We start from the raw sequence: 19,779 nt of genomic DNA on the forward strand, positions 1-19,779 counted from the left end.
CCCTCTGCTCAGGCAGCTGCAAGGCCCGGGGTAGGATAGGATATGATAGGAGGGGATAAGAAAGGAGAGGGAGAGGAAGGCAGGCCTGTATGCAGACAGGCCGAGAGGAGAAACAGAAATACAGAAAGGGGACAAGAAAAAGACACAGGAATGGAAAAGGGAAGGAAACGCGGGGCTGCACGTGGGTGGGGGTGGCGACCATGGCGGTGCGGAGCAGGTGGGGCCCAGCAAGGAGTGGGGCGCAGGCGGTTCAGAGCAGGGAGCCCCACCCAGATGCGGGAGGAGGGCGGTGGCGGCCATTGGCGGGGAGGCACCCATGGGTCTGGGACGGAGTGGAGGATGGTCGGAGGCCTTCTGGGCGGAGGTGCTCCTGCTTTGCAGTGGCAGCAGAAGGGCCCAGCCCATGCGGACCTCGGCCACCATCACTGGGCTGGGCGTCCCGGGCAGGGAATGGGAGCAGGACGACGGCGGGGAGGCCAGGCAGCGAACACCTGGCTGGGGCTGAGCCCTGGGCTGGGGGTTAATGCCTCCCCCGCCCCCCACCCTGAACGGAAGCTTTAAGAAGGGAAAGAGGGAAGAACTTTATAAAGGAGTCAGTAGAGAGCAGAGTTAAAGAAGGAAAGAGGATGTATGAGTGAACTGTAGGAGCTATAATGAAAATCAAGTATAGTTGTGTACTGGGGACAGATTTTAAAAGTAGGAGTCAGAAAAGAAAAAAGATAAATGATAGTGAATAATTAGGCAGGTAGATAGATATATAAACAGTGGATGTAAGTAGAGAAGAATGTATGGGAAAGGTAGGATGAGAGAGAAAGAGGGAGAGAAGAAAAGTTTTAAAGGGAAGTCGGTAGACCTTAAAAGGAGAATGGGAAGAAATGGGGGAGGGAGCAAAGCAGATCTGAGGGAGGAAGTGAAGAAAAAAATTAAGGTGGAAAGGAAGGAAAAGGGGAGGGAGGGCAGGGGTAAAAATAAAGAAGGAATGTAGGGAGGAAGGGAGGACAGGAGAAAGATCGGAAGAAGGATGATGGAACAGAAGTAGGAAATAAGGAGGAAAGAAAAGTTTATAAATGATGAGTCAGTAGGAAAAAGTGTTACATAACGGAGAGAGAAAAATTGTGTGAGAGGGAGAAGCCAATAAGGAAGTCAAATACAATTGTGTGTGAAGGGGATAAGATTTAAAAGAAAAAAAAAGTTAATAGGGGCGACCATGCCAGCAGGGGAGTGCAGTTAGGGGAGATCAGGCTGGCAGGGCAGTTAGAGGGATCAGACTGACAGGGGAAGGCAGTTAGGGGGATCAGGCAGGCAGGCAGAGTGGTTAGGGCAGGCAGGCAGATGAGCAGTTAGGAGCCAGAGGTCCCAGATTGCGAGAGGGATGTCCAACTGCTCCCAGATTGGAGAGGGTGCAGGTCGGGCTGAGGGACTCCCGCCTCCCATGCACAAATTTCATGCACTGGGCCTCTAGTAGTAATAATAAATGGCAGCTAATATATACTGAGGTCTTATATGCCAATCATATTAGTCTATGAAATGCTCACAATAAATCAATGACATAAGTCGTATTGTCTATTTTATAAAAAAAAAAATGAAGGACAGAAAAATTAATATTAGAACACTAGTGACTAGAATTACTTACTATTAAATACCATAGGTGTATTTCACAAATAATCCAGAAGTTTTATGCTTATTAATAACCCTAAAATTAGGATGTGTGTAAAGTTTCCCTTTTCACTATCATACTTCCATGTAAATGTCCAAAAGCAATTTTACACCTGCTTTTAAGAAATTATTATAAGGAGTTGAAGATACAGATCTGTGTTGTCCAATGAGAGCCACTAGCTACATGTGGCCACTGCACATGTAAAAAGTGGCTGAGTTCCCATCAAGATGGCAGAGTAGGAAAATGTGGTATTCGGAACCTCCCACAAGCACATCAAATTTACAACTAAATTACAGAACATCCATCATTCAGATTACCTGAAATCTAGCTGAACAAAAATCCTACAACTAAGGATATAAAGAAGAAAGCATGTCCAGAATAGTAAAAGGGACAGAGACATGGAACAGGCTGGTCTCATACCCACGTGTGGTAGTTAAAAATCAGGAGGGATATCTTGGCTATAGAGGTCTCCCCTAATAAGTAAGGGGTCCCAGCCTAATCAGAACCGCCAGCCCAGGATTCCTGTGGCTGGAAGAGAAGTCCCCATAACTTCTGGCTGTAAAAACCAGCTGGGATTGTGGCTAAGACAAAGGGTTCCTAGATTCCCAGGATAAAGTTTCTCTTAAAGGCCCTGCACACTGACTGACTTATACTTGCTAGCTTGCTCTGAGATCTAGTGCTGGGGCTTCATCTCAAAAAGTGCCAGGGACACATGGGGAGGAACTAAATCGTCTGGCTTCAGGACCAGAGCTACAGGGGCAGCTTTTTCCAAGACAGAAGTGCTATTTGAGGCTGTTATTCCTTTGCTGAGCCCTACCCCTCCAGAGCCAGCAGGTGGGCACCATATCTAAGTCTCCCACAACCAGGCTAACATAGTTCATTCCACTTTGGTGATTCCCTGAGACACCTGACCCACTCAACTTTCGGGCCTATCCAAGTCATTTCCAATGGTTTTTCCATACAAATGGCCTCTCTTAGCTCATGCTTCGAACTTTCATAAAATCTCTCAAGCAGCATCTGGACTTTATGTACCCCATACCTCTTGCTAAGTAGCACCATGTCTGGCACTAGTGGCAGCCTGCCTTGGTTTGCAGCTTGGTCTCTCCCAGGCACCCTGAAGCCCAACAAGTAACAATCATCTGCAAATTACTCTGTAGCTGATGCTAGGTGGTCCTGAACAGCATGTAGTGGCTTTCCTTGCACCTCTTGGGAGGCTGCAGAGCCAGTGTACCTGATGGACAGCTTCTGCCCATAAGCAACACACTCAAAGGGCAGACATGGCTGGCACCAAAATCCCACTGAAGCGAATCCTTCTCCATGGGGTTGGACCTTGCACAGCAGCTCCACTGCAGTAGCAGCCAGAGCTTGCATCCGATTGGTCTGGGCTCAATTCCTCCCAGTGCGTGGTAAGAGCAGCCAACTCAACTGCAACAGGACAGGACACACAACCCACACAGGAGCACAGATGGAATGCCCAGCTCAGGTGACCATGGAGGCTGTGCCACTGGGCCTTACAGAACACGACACCTACCACATAAGGCCATTCTACACCAAGTCAGGTAGATGTAACAGCTTTACCTAACACATAAAAACAAACACAGCTGCCAGATTGGACAGGGGTTGGGGAGATGGGTGGAAAAGGTGAAGGAATTTAAAGTACAAATGGGTAGAGAATAGTCAAAGAGATGTAAAGCACAGCACAGGGAATATAATCAATAATAGCTACGTATGATGTGGGACGGGTTCTAGATTTATCAGGGTGATCACTTGGTAAGTTATATAAATGTCTAATCATGGGGCTGTACACCAGAAACTAATATGATATTGCACATCAGCTATAATTTAAAATGAAAAAAAATTGTTTCAAGTGGGTGGTTTAAACTGAGATGTGGTTTAAGTATAAAATATACACAAATTATTGAAGACAGTACAAGAAAAATCTTAATTATCCTTGTTACATGTGAAGATAGCTTATATATTATTGTTTTAAATGAAATTAATGATTAAAAGTAACCTCTTCTGTTTCATTTTGCCTTTTTTAATCCTCACCCAAAGATATTTTTATTGATTTTAGAAAGAGAGGAACTGGAAAAAAGGGGAGAGAATGAGCTAGAGGGAGAGGGAGAGGGAGAAGGAGTGAGGAGGCGAAAGGGGAGAAGGAGGAAGAGAGAGAAAGGGGGAGGGTGGAGGAGAGGGAGGGAGGAAGAGAGGAAAGAAGGGAGGGGGGAAGAGAGAGAGAGATCAATTACTTGCCTCCCATATGCACCCTTACTAGGGATCGAACCAGCAATCTAAACTAGGTATGTGCTCTGACCAGGAATCGAGCCCACAACCTTTTGGTGAATGGGATGGCGCTCAATCAACTGAGCCTTCGACCAGGCTCATTCTGCTTTTTAAAATGTGCCCAACAGCCCTAACTGGTTTGGCTTGGTCCCAGGTTCGATTCCAGTGGTCAGGGGCATGTACCTTGGTTGTGGGGTGTGCAGGAGGCAGCTGATTAATGTTTCTCTCTCATCGATATTTCTAACTCTCTGGCCCTTTCCCTTCCTCTCTGTAAAAAATCAATACAATATATTTTTTAAAAAGAAATCATATCTAATAAAAGAGAAACATGCAAATTGACTGCACCTCCACTACGCTCACCAGCCACGCCAACCAGCCAATCAGGAGCAAGTATGCAAATTAACCCAACAAATATGGTGGTGGCCACAGAGCTGGAGAGAGCACGAGGCTTGGGTTGCCCCTGGCGATGGAGGAAGCCAAGCTTCCTGCCTGCCCTCGCTCTGCTCAAGGCTACAAAGTTTCAATTATAGAAGATAAATAAATCCCAGATACCAGGGCCTCCACTTGGGTGGCCGGGGGGAGTGGCCGGCCTGCAAACCACCACAGGCCCCTCACCCAGGCTGTCCCACGCCCCAAGGGAACCCCCACCCTGATCTGGGACACCCTTCAGGGCAAACCAGCCAGCCCCCACCCGTGCACCAGGCCTCTATCCTATCTAACAACACGGTAATATGCAAATTGACCGTCACTCCAACACACAAGATGGCTGCCCCATGTGGTCAAAGATGGCTGTCCCCCTGTGGACACAAGATGGCCGCCACAAGATGGCCAGCAGGGGAGGGCAGTTGGGAGGGACCAGGCCTGCAAGGGAGATCAGTTAGGGGTGAGGGCAGTTGGGGGCGATCAAGCCTGCAGGGGAAGGCAGTTAGGGGTGACCAGGCCGGCAGAGGAGGGAAGTTGGGAGCCACAGTGCCTGCAGGGAAGGGCAGTTGGGGGGGGACCAGGCCTGCAGGGTAGGGCAGTTAGGGGTGACCAGGCCTTCAGGGGAGGGCAGTTAGGAGTGACCAGGCCTGCAGGGGAGAGCAGTGAGGGGCAATCAGGCTGGCAGAGGAGCAGTTAGGCATCAATCAGGCTGGCAGGGGAGTGGTTAGGGGATGATCAGGCTGGCAGGCAGAATCTGTTAGGGGCAATCAGGAAGGCAGGCAGGCGAGCAGTTGGGAGCCAGCAGTCCTGGATTGTGAGAGGTCCCTTGAGGGGTTCCAGATTGGAGAGGGTGCAGGCTGGGCTGAGGGACACCCCCCCCCCATGCACAAATTTCATGCACCGGGCCTCTAGTAAATAAATAAAATAAAATGTGCCCAACAGAAAATTAAAAATTGCATATTTGTGGCATGCATTTGTAGTTGGTATTATATATCTACTGGACAACACTGATCAATAATAATTGTAATTTAATAAATATAACACATAATTACTTCCCTAAAAGAAATATAGCTGTTTTTTAAAGTAGACTTACCCATCATGGTGGTGGTGATGGTGGTGGTGATGGTGGTGATGCTGTGGACCAATGAACTGCCGACAATTAAATAATTCACTCCCAATAGTCTCCCCAAGGAAGTCCCCAGTGCGTGTAATACAAGATTCCTGAGAAGCTTGTGCTATATGAGCAGCATTCATTTCCCCTGAAATATCATGTCCTGGGTCTTCAGAGTGTGAACACGCATCTAGCATGCGTATTCTATTATCTACTGATGGCAGTGACTCAGTGTTAAAAACCAGGTCTTTTCCTGTTCCATTGCTTGTCCCATTTCTTTCTGATGGACCTTGGGAATCCCCTAAGCAAATGCCTGCTTGACTTTCCAGCTTTCTGTTCCGAAGATCTGTACCACAACTGCTTTTAGGAGGATTATGACCATGATCGTCATCTTCATCTTCTTCTTTAAGGGCTTCAATATCTGCAATGTCTTCTGACTGTACCTCACTGCCAGGGCTCCCAGCTGACTGGCTTGCATGGCTAGAATTCACCTCATTGCTAGATCCATCACTATGCCCACTACTGCTACCAGGACCACTGCTTCCATCTTCACCACTGTTGGCAGTTTCATCAGAACTTCCCTGCATGGATTCCTGTATTTAGAAACAAACAGATTTAAATAAATATTTACACTAGTAAGAAAAAGTGACATTAACACAACACTTATTTTTAAAAGGCTGCCACAGTGTTGACTCATTCCTTAGAACAATACAAAATGGAATTAAAAACTCAAAAAAAAAAATAAAGGATCTCAATAATACCACTTAAGAGAAAGATTAGGGCCCTTAGTGGATAGAGCATCGGCCTGCGGACTAAAGGGTCCCAGGTTCGATTCCTGCCAAGGGCACATGCCCGGGTTATGGGCTCAATCCCCAGCCCCCCTCCCCCCCAGTAGGGGGTGTGCAGGAGGCAACCAATCAATAATTCTCTCTCATCATTGATGTTTTTCTCTCTCTCTCCCCCCCTATTTCTCTTTGAAATCAATAAATATATTAAAAAGAGAAAGAGAGAGAGAGAGAGAGAGAGAGAGAGAGAGAGAGAGAGAGAGAGAGAAAGATTAGGCCTGAACATAGATCAACTTTTATATTCCCAATTCAAAGGAGAAACATGGCAGAAACCCAAAAATCACTTGGGAGGAGGGGGTGGGGGCTTTTGTCATACCTCTGTGTCCGAAAGTCGCTGTTGCACATGTTTGGTTCTATTAATAAGTTGCTCATCCATTTCAATATCACTGCCTCCACTTTGATGGGTGTCACTGTTATCACTGCTTTGAGGACTAGCTGCAGGTGACCCTATATTAAATAGATTTTTTGTTTTACTTCTTTATATTAACATGGATCTATCAGAATGGCACAGTCCTTTGGTTCTTTGATTTACCAAAGCTTCATGCTAAGTAGCCAAAAATATAATCTGTAAATATGTTAACATTTGCCAAGAGGATATACACAATTTCAATTAAGTCAAGATTACCAACAGTTTAAACAAAAGGGTAAGTGAGCTGGATAACTAGTTAAGGGTATATGTCTTTTGCTCAAAAGGGCCTTTATGACTGATACAAATACATTAAATCAGTTAACTGTGATATCTCTAGGAAAGGGAAGCCATGGCGCCATGCACATCTAGACTCAACTTACAAGGTGATGGAGCTGCTCTTCTCAGCTCTTCTTCCTCTGAGGGAAAAGGAAAAAACAGGAGGGAATATTCTAAATGACTGGGCTTCTTTGGGACAGCTTATCAGTTGTTCTTATTACATAGTCAACAAGATACAGGTAGGGAAATCTGCAATAATGTTAAGTCTCCACCACCTGTAGTAGTAGTTGTGGGTGCCTGTACAGAAAAGCCTAAGAAAAGAGTAGTATACGATGTCAGGAGACAAAAATTGGGGTAAAGTTGATAAAAGTTTTAGAAAGTACTAGAAAGCTATATACACATAAAAGCACATAAAAACCGCCTGAAATTATAGCCAGAAAGATGAAGCAACTCCAATTTATTCACCCTTTCACAAATACTATAGTGTCCATCTCAAACTTATTTTGAAATTAAGGTTGAACTGAAGTACTAAGCAGAAAATGTACTTTAAATATAGTTATAAACTTTGCACAACTTACTACAAAAAATACTTTACTAACCTTTCTTAGTTCCCATGGGAAGATTAGTATTTAATAAAGATGCAAAAGAACTCTGTTTAGATAGCTGAGCCTTAGCTGCTAGTGCATTATTCCATAATGCTTTAATTAACATTGATGCCAAGTACAATGTCTTTAAAAAAAAAGAGAGGTAGAAATTAGAGGTTTTAGGCAACATAACAAATTTAATATCCTTATGCCTAATTAAAATGCTAACAGTAATAAGCTAGAAGTTAAATTATCTGAATCAAATAAACTTTCATATTTAATGTGTATGAAAAAATAATAACTATCATTATATTTTGAATAAATTACCTGCTCAGTATGAACACTTGGCTCAAGAGCTGAGACCAGATTAAGAAGATGTCTAAGTGGTACTGGATCCAAATTCTTGATGAGTGAAGGAAATAAGTCATGTATATACCGACTACAATGTTTCAACTACAAAATAAAGGTAGAAACAAGAGTCAAAAATAATTACCCTACATAACTAAATAATTTGGTACCAAAAAAATTATGCAGTTTGTACTTTTTTTAAGTTATATAGTCTTAAAAGCCAAGATAACTGGTACACTAATATTTTTTAGTATGTTAGTAAATGCTAATTACCAAATACCATAAATAGCAGTACATAAAATTGTGAAATTCTACATAAGCAGAATTTTATCTTATCCAAACAAACCATTAGCTTAATTTTCTAGCTATAAGGATTCTAATTAAATTTATGTACATATCATTAATATAAAAACAAATAAATAAATAAAAATCTAGGTCAACACTCAAACATTGAGCCACACCAGCTGGCCATGTCTCAGTTTTAACCTCCTAGGGGAGTAAGGCACTTAGAACACATAAAGAGGAAGCACTCAATAAATGTGAGCTGTTAATATTACCTGTGCTGCAGCCCAAATGCAATCAATATGCTGAGTACTCAGTCGCCCTTCAGCTGCCAAAAAATTCAAAATCACTTGGCACTGTTTGATAATCTGGAAAAGAAAAACTTACTATAGTTAATCCTTGGAAATATTCTTCTGTCTTAATAAAGCAGAAAAGTCATATAATCATCCACAAACCTCAATATGTAAATTTGGTCCAAATATATGTTCTACTACATTGTTGCTTATAAGCCAGTCTGCAAGTTCTTTTGCAATGGACCTAAAATCAAATAATAAAAATAGTTAATACATTAAAAAATATTAGTTATCAAAAACAAACAAAAAAAAAAACAAAAAAATATGAGTAATTATTCTTTCCCATGTCCAAAAGGCAGACACAGTTGAAAATCTCAATTTGTTCACATACAAATTAGAAAGAAGTGATTACACACAATTAATTGTTAAGGTTACTACACAAAAAATAACAAAAGAAAAGAAATGATAATATTACCTAACTTTATAAATAAGTAAAAAAAAAGTCCTGGAAAGTTAGGATAACAACTAACACCAAGTACACAGGTGAGAACACCAAGTATAAAACCAAATAAGTGATGTATTTTCCTACTCAAGGACTTTGCCTTCCCACTTTTTAATTTCCATAGTAAGCACTAAAGCAGGGGTCCTCAAACTTTTTAAACAGGGGGCCAGTTCACTGTCCCTCAGACCGTTGGGAGGGCCGGACTATAGTTTAAAAAAAAACTATGAACAAATTCCTATGCACACTGCACATATCTTATTTTGAAGTAAAAAAAAAAAACGGCAAAAACACCCGCATGTGGCCCGCGGGCCGTAGTTTGAGGACGCCTGCACTAAAGTGTGCAGGGAAGGTTTCCGAATGTAGATTACCAAAAGGATGAAAAAAAAATTTCAAGCCAAACTGCAAGTTTCCTGCGTGATACTAATAAAGATTCCACTAATGTGGTCCAAAGATATCAACTTGTTCAGAACAACTTAATTTACCAACATCTCATCTATCGTTTCAAAAAAATAATCTTTTTATTTTAGAATGGTTTTAGGTTATTATCCTTCTTTACCAACATCTCATCCATCATTTCAAAAAAAATAAACTTTTTATTTTAGAATGGTTTTAGGTTATTTACCCTTCTTTTTAAAAATTTATCTTTATTGTTGAAAGTATTACAGATGTTCCTTTTTTCCCCATCATTGACCCCCTTCACCATAGTCCCTCCCCCACTCCAGGGGTTGACCGAACTATTGTCTGTGTCCATGGGTTATGCATATATGCATATAAATTTTTTGGTTAATCTCTTCCCATCCCCCTCCCCCATTCACTTTCCCCTCTGAGATTCGTCAGTATATTCCATGCTTCCATGTGTCTGGACATGTTTTGTTCATAGGTTTATTTTATTAAATTCCACAATATTTTCTTTATTAAATTCCACAAATGAGTGAGATCATGTGATAGTTGTCTTTCTCTGACAGGCTTATTTCTCTTAACATAATATTCTCCAGGTTCCTCCATGCTGTCTCAAAGGCTAAGAAATACTTTTTCACAGCTGCATAGTATTCCATTGTGTAAATACACCACATCTTTTTCATACACTCATCTACTGATGGGCACTTGGGCTGTTCCAGATCTTAGCTGTTGTAAATAGCACTGCTATGAACATAGGGATACATACACTCTTTCTGATTACCTTTCATTTTTTAAGAACTATCTAAAAACTATTCTCACCCTAGCTCCGTGGTCGGCAAACTGCGGCTCGTGAGCCACATGCAGCTCTTTGGCCCCTTGAGTGTGGCTCTTCCACAAAATACCACGGCCTGGGCGAGTCTATTTTGAAGAAGTGGCGTTAGAAGAAGTTTAAGTTTAAAAATTTTGGCTTTCAAAAGAAATTTCAATCATTGTACTGTTAATATCTGGCTCTGTTGACTAATGAGTTTGCCGACCACTGCCCTAGCTGGTTTGGCTCAGTGGATAGAGCATTGGCCTGCAGACTGAAGGGTCCTGGGTTCGATTCTAGTCAAGGGCACATGCCCAGGTTGAGGGCTCGGTCCCCATTGTGGGGTGTGCAAAAGGCAGCCAGTCAATGATTCTCTCTCATCATTGATGTTTCCATCTCTCTCTCTTCCCTTCCTCTCTGAAATCAATAAAAATATATTTTAAATATAAATAAATAAAAGCTATTCTCTCTTAGAGTAATAACTCATTCAGTGGCATACAAGTTAACCTATTTATGTTAGTTCTCCCAATAAGATAGTGTGGGTTTATCAGTTGTCTTTTACAACTTTGAGATATACATAACATCTAATAAACTGAACTTACAGGGAGGGGCAAAAGTTAAGTTTACAGTTATGAATATGTGAAACAGTTTGTGCTCGTATAATATTGCATTATTTTCCACATAAACAACTGTAAGCCTATTTTTTCCCCGACCCTGTATTTGAAATGTGCAGTTTGATGAGTTAAAACTTGAGTATATATCTGTGTATCTATCACCACCAAGATAACAAATGCATAATCGACCCAAAGTTTATCTATGCCCCTTGTTATTCAGCCCCCATAACCCAATTCCCCAACTAGGAACCTGCTTTGTATTATTATAGATGTTTTCATTTTCTATAATTTTATATTTTAAAAAAGTGATAGAGTATGCACTCTTTATTTAAATTGACTTCTTTCACTCAACAGAAGATGTATCCATTTGTTGCATTTATCACTGGGCATTGGTTCTTTCTAGGTTTTGGCAATTATGTCTAAAGCTGCTATAAATATCTATGTTCAAGTTTTTGTATGGGCATAAGTTTTCTACCTCTTTAGATAAATACCAGAGAGCATGATTGCTCTCATGTGGTAAGAGGATGCGGAGATTTGTATGAAACTGCAAACTTTCTTCCAAAGTAGTTGCATTTTCTTGCATTCCTACCAGCAATGAATGAGACTTCTCTTGCATCACATCCTTGTCTGCATTTGGTGGTTTAAATATTCTGGATTTTGAGCGTTCCTAATAGTTGTGTAATGGAATCTCACTGTTATTTCATTTGCATTTCCCTGACGAAGGAGGATGTGGAGCATCTTTTTTTGTGCTTATGTACTATCTGTATGTCCTTTTTTTTTTTTTTAGTGCCCTTGACCGGAATTGAACCTGGGACCCTTCAATCCGCAGGCCAAAGCTCTATCCATAGAGCCAAACGAGCCAGCACTGTGTATCTTCTTTGATGAGGTGTCTGCTGCCCAGAGTCTGGCTCTGTGATTGAGCATAGAACTCTGAACCAGGAGGTCATGGTTTGATTCCCAACAGGGCACATGCCCTGATTATGGGCTTGATCTCCAGTAGGGGGTGTGCAGGAGGCAGCTGATCAATGTTTTATCTCTCTCTCCATCTCTACCTTACTCTCTCTGAAATCAATAAAAACACACTTTTTAAAAAGTCTTTGGCATATTTTCTAATCTGGTTGTTTATTACTGGATTTCAGTTCTTTCTATATTTTGGATAATAGTCCTTTATCAGATTTGTCTTTTTATTTTTTATGTTTCTCATCATAGTATTTATTTTATTTTGTTTATTTTTGTTGTCGTTAATCCTCACTGAGCATATTGTTCCATAGGTCTTTAGAAAATGGGAGAGGGAGAGACAGAAAGAAAGATCGATGTGAGAGAGATACATTGATTGGTTGCCTCCTGCATTCGTCCCAACCAGGACCAGCGATCTAGCTTGCAACCAAGGTACGTGCCCTTGAGAGGAATTGAACCTGGGACCCTTCAGTCCACAAGCCAACACGCTATCCAAACCAGCTAGACCATCAGATTTGTCTTTTGCAAATATTTCCTCCTATATGTGGCTTATCTTCTGATGCTCTTGACACTGTCCTTAGCAAAACCTAAGTTTTTCATTTTAATGATATCCAGCTTATCAATTCTTTCTTTCATGAATCATGGTATTGTAACCAATAGGTCACCCATCACCATACCCAAGGCCACCTAGGTTATCTCCTATATTATTTTCTAAGAGTTTTATAATTTTGCATTTTATGTTTAATGTGTGACCCATTTGCATTAATTTTTGTGAAGGATATAAGGTCTGTGTCTATATTTTTTTTAACATGTGTTCGTCCAATTATTTTAACACCATTTGCTGAAAAGACTATCATTGCTCCATTATACTGCCTTTGCTCCTTTGTCAAAGATCAGTGGACTATTTTAATATGGGTCTATTTCTGACCCCTCTATTGATGTCTATTCTTTGACCAAAACCACACTGTCTTGATTACAGTAGCTTTAGAGTAAGTCTTGAAGTACAAAGCTTCCAACTTTGTACTTTTCCTTTCAATAACGTATTGGTTATTCTAGATCTTTTACCTCTCATGTAAACTTTAAAATCATTTTATGAATGTCCTCAAAATAAATTGTTGGGACTGAGATTATACCGCATTTGTACATTTCAAGATGGGAAGAACTGATGTCTTCAAAATGTTGAGTCTTCCTATTCGATGACATGGAATATCTTTCCATTTATTTAGTTCTTTGGTATCTTTTATCCAAGTTTTTATATATTTCAAAGAGTTTTATTTCTTCCTTCCATTCTGTATACCTTTTATTTCTCTATCTTCCCTTATTGCATTAGACGGGACCTTCCAGCAAAATGGAGAAAAGCAGTGGTGAGAGGGACATCTTTTTCTTGCTCCTGATTTAGGGGAAAAGCTTTGAACCTCTGACCATTCTGTATGATGTTAGCTGTAGGTTTTCTGCATCAAGTATGCTTTCTAAAAACTATCATTACCATATTCTTTACTACTAAATTCTCCTATGTAAATAGTATCCTTTTGCATTTTGTGCAAATAAACACTATGTTGGTATATGCTTTTAAAAAACATGGAGAAATGTTTCAATATATTATTCTGAAATCTTATTAAGACTGCACAAATGAAACCAAAAAGTAAAGAATTTCTAGTAAACACTTCAAATCTAATAGTCACAATTATATTTACCATGTAAATAGTCACACATTAAAATGTTATTATTTATGTACAAGTAATGCTCCTACTTACGTTTCTGTGTCTGATACCAATGATTCATTATTGCACACATCATTGAAGGTGTGAAGTTGATTCTATAATTAGAAAAATAAAGTTTGCTAAAATTATTCTTATATGTGTTAGCAAATGTCAAGAAACATGGTTTGATAATTGCAGATCAGATCATAATCAATAACCAAAACAAAATTATAAAATTTAAATAGAGAATCAGATGCACACATTTCCCAACTAGTCTGGCTATTTCCTTTATCATATTAATACATTAAATAAATTCATTCCACAGGTATTAATTATGCTTTATTCCTCTATGCACTCTACAGAGAAAAAGCTGAATAAGGGAAAAACACAAAAACCTAATGCAAGGCAACAATATGTTCTTAAAGACATAGAATTTTGTAAAGGCCCACTAAATACATTTGAGATTTAATTTGGGGCCTGGAGAGCATTATGCTAAGCAAAATAAGCCATTCGGAGAAAGATAAATATCGAATAATCTCACTCATTTGTGGAATATAATGAATAACATAAACTGATTAACAAAAATAGAGCCAGAGACAGGGAAGGGGGGGAGGGTAAGAGATCGACCAAAGAACTTGTATGCATACATATGAGTATAACCAATGGACACAGACAGTAAGGTGGTGAGGGCTAGGGTGGGAGCGACTGGGGAAGAGGTCAATGGGGGAAAAACACGACATGTAATACTTTAAACAATAAAGAACTTAAATTTTTTTTAAAAAAAGATTTAATTTGGGAAAATGTCAACAAATATTTTCCATATTCTCAAAGTCCAATACATGAGTAAAATCCAGCTAATTCAGAATAACTACACTATAAAAACAGGCAGAAAATAAAAAGTAAGGTTAAGGGAGGCCTTGGTAAACCATATAAAGCATATCCATTCTAAAGAGTGCAGCTAATTACTTAGCTCTAGCAAATTGTTAATGAAATACAGACTCAAGGATAACATTTCTTCCTCCCTACACCAACCCCCTCCCCATCCCATCCAACCCCACCCCTAGAGGCCAATAATACAGATATCGACCTATTGACAACAGTATTTGCTATTGTACAAACAAAATATTTTTGTTTGTCAAATTTGGCCTATGGTCCATTAATTTGTGGCTTCTCCCTGGACAATGAATTAAGTACCTAATTTATAATCTCTAATTCTTTTTCTCTCTGAAAACATTGGTTTCTAAATGAAGAGTTTAAAAAAAAAAAACAGTGAAGGAGTTGGACCCTGAAATAAAAAAGACCTAAGGTATAAGTCCTTCTAAATCTAAGCCTCAGGTGAAACCGGTTTGGCTCAGTGTACAGAGCGTCGGCCTGCGGACTCAAGGGTCCCAGGTTCGATTCCGGTCAAGGGCATGTACCTTGGTTGCGGGCACATCCCCAGTAGGGGGTGTGCAAGAGGCAGCTGATCGATGTTTCTCTCTCACTGATGTTTCTAACTCTCTATCCCTCTCTCTTCCTCTCTGTAAAAAAATCAATAAAATATATTTTAAAAAAGAAAAAAAATCTAAGCCTCAGTCTCTTCATATTTAAAATAGGGAAAATATAGCCCTGGCCAAAGTAGTTAAGTGGTCTGAGTGTTGGCCAGAGCACTGAAGGATCTTGGGTTCAACAGGTCAAGGGCTCTTCTTGGGTTACAGGTTCGATCCAAGCCCTGGTTGGGACACATGCAGGAGACAACCAATCAATATGTCTCTCTCAGATCGATGTTTTTCTCTCTCTCTCTCTCTCTCCCCTCCCTCCCTCCTTCCCTTCCACTCTCAAAAAGGCAATGAAAAATAAATTCTCAGATGAGGATTAACAAAGAATAATTAAATATAAAAATAAAATAGGGAAAATACAAAAATTGTTTTTAAGGACCATACAATGTAAAGCATGTAAAATACTTAGCACAATGCCTGGCATAAGGTAAGTGTTCCGTAAAAACTTGGCATTATTATGGTGATGATGATAGTCTTAAACGTAAATTAAAAATCAAACAAAAATAAAGCAAGTATAACCTACCGTTATCTGACTTAGTCCAGCCAACCTCATTGTCAAAGTAGGTGACATAAAGTACTTAAATGCAAGATCTAGGCTTTCTTTATCAAAGCATAACGTTGTGTCCAATGGTTCTTTCACTGTGCTCCACATTAAGTCAGCCATGTTGCGAGCCGCACTCTGTCTTAACTCCTGATCAGAGAGCTTGCATAAATACCTGAAATGTTTCAGAAATAAAACATATACAAAAACTTGCAAAATATTTCTAAAGACCACTTAATGATTCAATAATATTTCTTTGTTCCATAACCTTCAAAATACAAAATGTTTAGTACAGAACCTGACATCCTGGGATTAACATTTTAAACTATTTAAAGTATTTCAAAGTGATAGTTCAAAGATTATGACTTGTGGCAATGTGTCCTTTACTGAAAAGACAACTTAAATCATTAACTGCAAAGAGCCAAGTCATTTAACAAAGGATTCTACACCTCCAGTAAAGTTTTATTATTCTCTAATACCTACAATGTATACATCTTGTTTTATTAAATTTCAGCTGTTATCATATAAACAGTGTATCTACTACCCTACACAGCCAAAATTCTTTTAAATGTGAACATTACAAACTTCATTCTTTTTTGCCTTCCAAAAGTCACAAGCCACTGATTTTCCTCTCAGGCCCTAACTATTCTATTTGGTTGGTTTCTCTTCTCTATCTAACCTTTCCACATTAGGGATCCTCTGGCCTTGTAATGGATTGCAAAAAGGCCCATATTCCTCTCATCACTTTATATAGAAGTCTTTACAACGTTACTGTTCCACTCTTCCCATCAAGAGGTGTAATCTAGAGGAGAAACCAAAATGGAGGCATAAGTAAACACCTGAACTTGCTGCCTCGCACAACCACTTCAAAACTACAACTAAAAGACAAAACGGACATCATCCAGAACCACAGGAAAGCTGGCTGAGTGGAAATTCTACAACTAGAAGGAAAGAGAAAAGCACACTGAGACACAGAGGAGGTGCAGAAGTAAAGTGTGGAGGTACGGAGGCGCGCACGCACGGAAAGGGCTGGCAACTGAGGACTCGGGTGTCCTTTGAAATCAGGAGGGAGACACAAGCTCCCAACTGCTCTGAACTCCTGTTCCGGGCGAGACTCTGGGGACCCAGACTCATAAAGGGGAACTGGACTGTCTGGCATCGGGCAGAACTCGAGGGCGGCTTTATCTCAGAGGTGCTTGCAATGATTACCGATTACCGAGGGACACTGAGACCTAGGGGCCTCTTAGGGCAGGGCTGAAGGTCAGCCATTGCTATTTGCTCCACCCTGTTGATTCCGAGACACCAGCCCACCCAATTTACAACCCCACCCCAGCTGTATGCAGAGGCTTTTTCATATGAATGGCCTGGCCCTTTGCAACTAAAATTACCTAACAAACTGCAGCTGGGACAGAGAGTCCCAGAACTTCCTAGGCTCCACAGCAGCTTGCATTGCTTCACACCTGGGCCTCATCTGGGAACCTCCAAAACCCAAACAAAGAAGAGGAATCTGCATATCTCTCCATAGCTCCTGCTGGGTGGCCTCAGGCAGAGGCTAAATTTGCACCTCCTTGGAGATCCAAGAGCCAGTGTATCCAGTGGTCAGAGTGGGACCATCCAGATTACAACTCCTCAGATCCATAAGGGACACACTCAGGGGGCAGACTCAGTGAGCACCAAAGCCACACTGAAGCAAGTCCTGCCCCATAAGGGTGTCTCCAGCACAGAAGTTCTCCCATCGTAGACACGACTGATCCTCACAGCCAACTGGCCTGGAGGTCAATTCCTCCGTTATAACAACAACCAAGAATTAACTACAACAAGACTGTGTGCACAGCCCACAAAGGGGTGCACCAAGAGTGTCCACCTCAGGTAATTGGGGAGGCTGAGCCACTGGGCCCTATAGGCATCAGGCACACAAAGCCACTCTATCAACACAGGGAAGCAGTCAAAAAAACAGGTCACAAATGAAAGAAATGGAGGAAAGCAAACTACTGGATATAGAGTTCAAAACCACGGATATAAGGTTTTTCAAGAATTTTCTAGAAACCTCTGATAAATTTAGTGAGACCCTCGAGGATATGAAAAAGGACCAACTAGAAATTAAGCATACACTGACGGAAATAAAGAATAATATACAGAGATCCAACAGCAGACTAGAGGATCACAAGAATCAAGTCAAATATTTGAAATGCGAAGAAGCAAAAAACACCCAACCTGAAAAGAAAAAAGAATCCAAAAAGTTGAAGATAGTGTAAGGAGCCTCTGGGACAACTTCAAGCGTACCAACATCAGAATTATGGGGGTGCCAAAAGAAGAGAGAGAGCAAGATACCAAAAACCTACTTGAAGAAATAATGACAGAAAACTTCCCCCACCTGGTGAAAGAAATAGACTTACAAGTCCAGGAAGTGCACAGAACCCCAAACAATAGGAATCCAAAGAGGACCACACCAAGACACATCATAATTAAAATGCCAAAAGCAAAAGACAAAGAGAATATTAAAAGCAGCAAGAGAAAAACAGTTAGTTACCTACAAGGGAGTACCCATACGAATGCCAGCTGATTTCTCAACAGAAACTATGCAGGCCAGACTGGAGTGGCAAGAAATATTCAAAGTGATGAATAGCAAGAACCTACAACCAAGATTACTCTACCCAGCAAAGCTATCATTCAGAATTGAAGGGCAGAAAAAGAGCTTCATTGATAAGAAAAATCATCACTGCCAAACCAGTATTATATGAAATGCTGAAGGGTATTCTGTAAGAAGAGGAAGAAGAAGAAAAATACAGTAAAGATAAAAATTATGAACAAAAAATACGTATCTATCAACAAGTGAATCTAAAAATCAAGTGAATAAAAAATCTGATGAACAGAATAAACTGGTGAATATAATAGAATCGGGGCATAGAAAGGGAGTGGACTGACAATTCTCAGGGGGAAGAGGGTGTGGGAAGTGCAGGAAGAGACTGGACAAAAATCGTACACCTATGGATGAGAACAGTGGGGGTTGGGAGGTAAGGGCAGAGGGTGGGGTGGGATCCGGGTGGAGGTGAGCTATGGGGGGAAAAAGAGGAACAACTGTAATTATCTGAACAATAAAGTTTGTGGTTTTTTTTTAAAGAGGTGTAATCTATTTCACTACTCCCTCAAATCTCAGTTTTGCCATAAAACATCCTTTGGCCAATGGGACATTAAGAGATGTGACGTAAGCAGAAGTTTCAAATGCCTTTGAGCTTGCCATCGCTCACTGGGAACTCTTCTACCACCAAGAACAGTGAATCAGGTTAGCTTGCTTGATGAAAGAGATATGGTCAATGCCCCAAATGACATTTAGTCAACTGTAAGACAGATATGAAACTCTCTTCCCCACCATGACCAATAACCCAGACAAGCATAGGACATATGAGTGAGGCTATCCTAAAGCACCCAGTTTCCAGCCAAGTCAGCCTGGATCAGGAGAACTAGCCAAACAGAGAAATGTTAAAAAGCTGTTATTTTAAGCCACCAAGTTTTAGGAGCCGTTTTCAGCAAAAGCAAACTGATATAGGGCTCCATCCTATGATTACTTCTATTCTTTTTCTACATTCTGTACCCAGATAACCCTATTCCCTCCCATGGTTTTTAAGTGTTATCTTTATGTTTACAAGTTCTAAATTAAGTTTGTTGTTCAGAATAAGACATACTCCCAATTTTCCAGTGCCTCTTAAACGTCCTAAAGGCATATTAAAATTAAGTCTTTTAAGTTTTCCCATTCTTTCACATCTCAGTTAATGATACAGCATAAAAGAGAAACTGGGGGGTGGGGGGTAAGTGTAATCCATGATACTACCCTTTTCTTAAATTCCACAATCACCAATCTTGAAGATTTCATTTTCATTTATATCCACTCAATTTTCAAAACCATCTCAAATAATCCTGGCACAGGTAAGCATGATTTCTTTCCAGGACTACTACATTAACCTTTCAATTGGTCTCCTGTCTTCTATTCCAGCCCTCCTATAATCTATGATCCAATTAAAGGCCAAAGTGATCTCTTTTTTTTAAAATGAAATTTATTGGGGTGACATTTTAATAAGATTATATAGATTTCAAGTATACACATCTATGATACATGATCTTTATACTGGATTGTATGCCTACCACCCAAAGTCAAAACATCTTGCGTTGCCATATATTTGTCCCCCTTTACCTTTTTAGTACTCCCCCACC

At 40.5% G+C, this 19,779-nt stretch overlaps 1 protein-coding gene across 2 annotated transcripts in view; it reads right to left on the reverse strand.

The window, feature by feature from the left end:
• The window catches only part of USP34 (ubiquitin specific peptidase 34), a 243,367-nt gene that overhangs the window by 153,405 nt on the left and 70,183 nt on the right, over window positions 1-19,779 (reverse strand). The window contains exons 7-15 of one of the 2 annotated variants that reach the window (XM_054728433.1): window positions 15,553-15,745; window positions 13,546-13,607; window positions 8,674-8,755; window positions 8,494-8,586; window positions 7,916-8,041; window positions 7,604-7,733; window positions 7,109-7,144; window positions 6,636-6,766; window positions 5,457-6,067 (exon numbers count right to left, since the gene is read on the reverse strand). In XM_054728433.1, coding sequence (XP_054584408.1) covers window positions 5,457-6,067; window positions 6,636-6,766; window positions 7,109-7,144; window positions 7,604-7,733; window positions 7,916-8,041; window positions 8,494-8,586; window positions 8,674-8,755; window positions 13,546-13,607; window positions 15,553-15,745 — 1,464 coding nt within the window. The remainder of the gene's footprint in view (window positions 1-5,456; window positions 6,068-6,635; window positions 6,767-7,108; window positions 7,145-7,603; window positions 7,734-7,915; window positions 8,042-8,493; window positions 8,587-8,673; window positions 8,756-13,545; window positions 13,608-15,552; window positions 15,746-19,779) is intronic. The other variant, XM_054728434.1, reaches the window with a different exon arrangement.

Source organism: Eptesicus fuscus, chromosome 16 (assembly GCF_027574615.1).
Source record: "Eptesicus fuscus isolate TK198812 chromosome 16, DD_ASM_mEF_20220401, whole genome shotgun sequence".
Classification (NCBI taxonomy): Eukaryota; Metazoa; Chordata; class Mammalia; order Chiroptera; family Vespertilionidae; genus Eptesicus; species Eptesicus fuscus.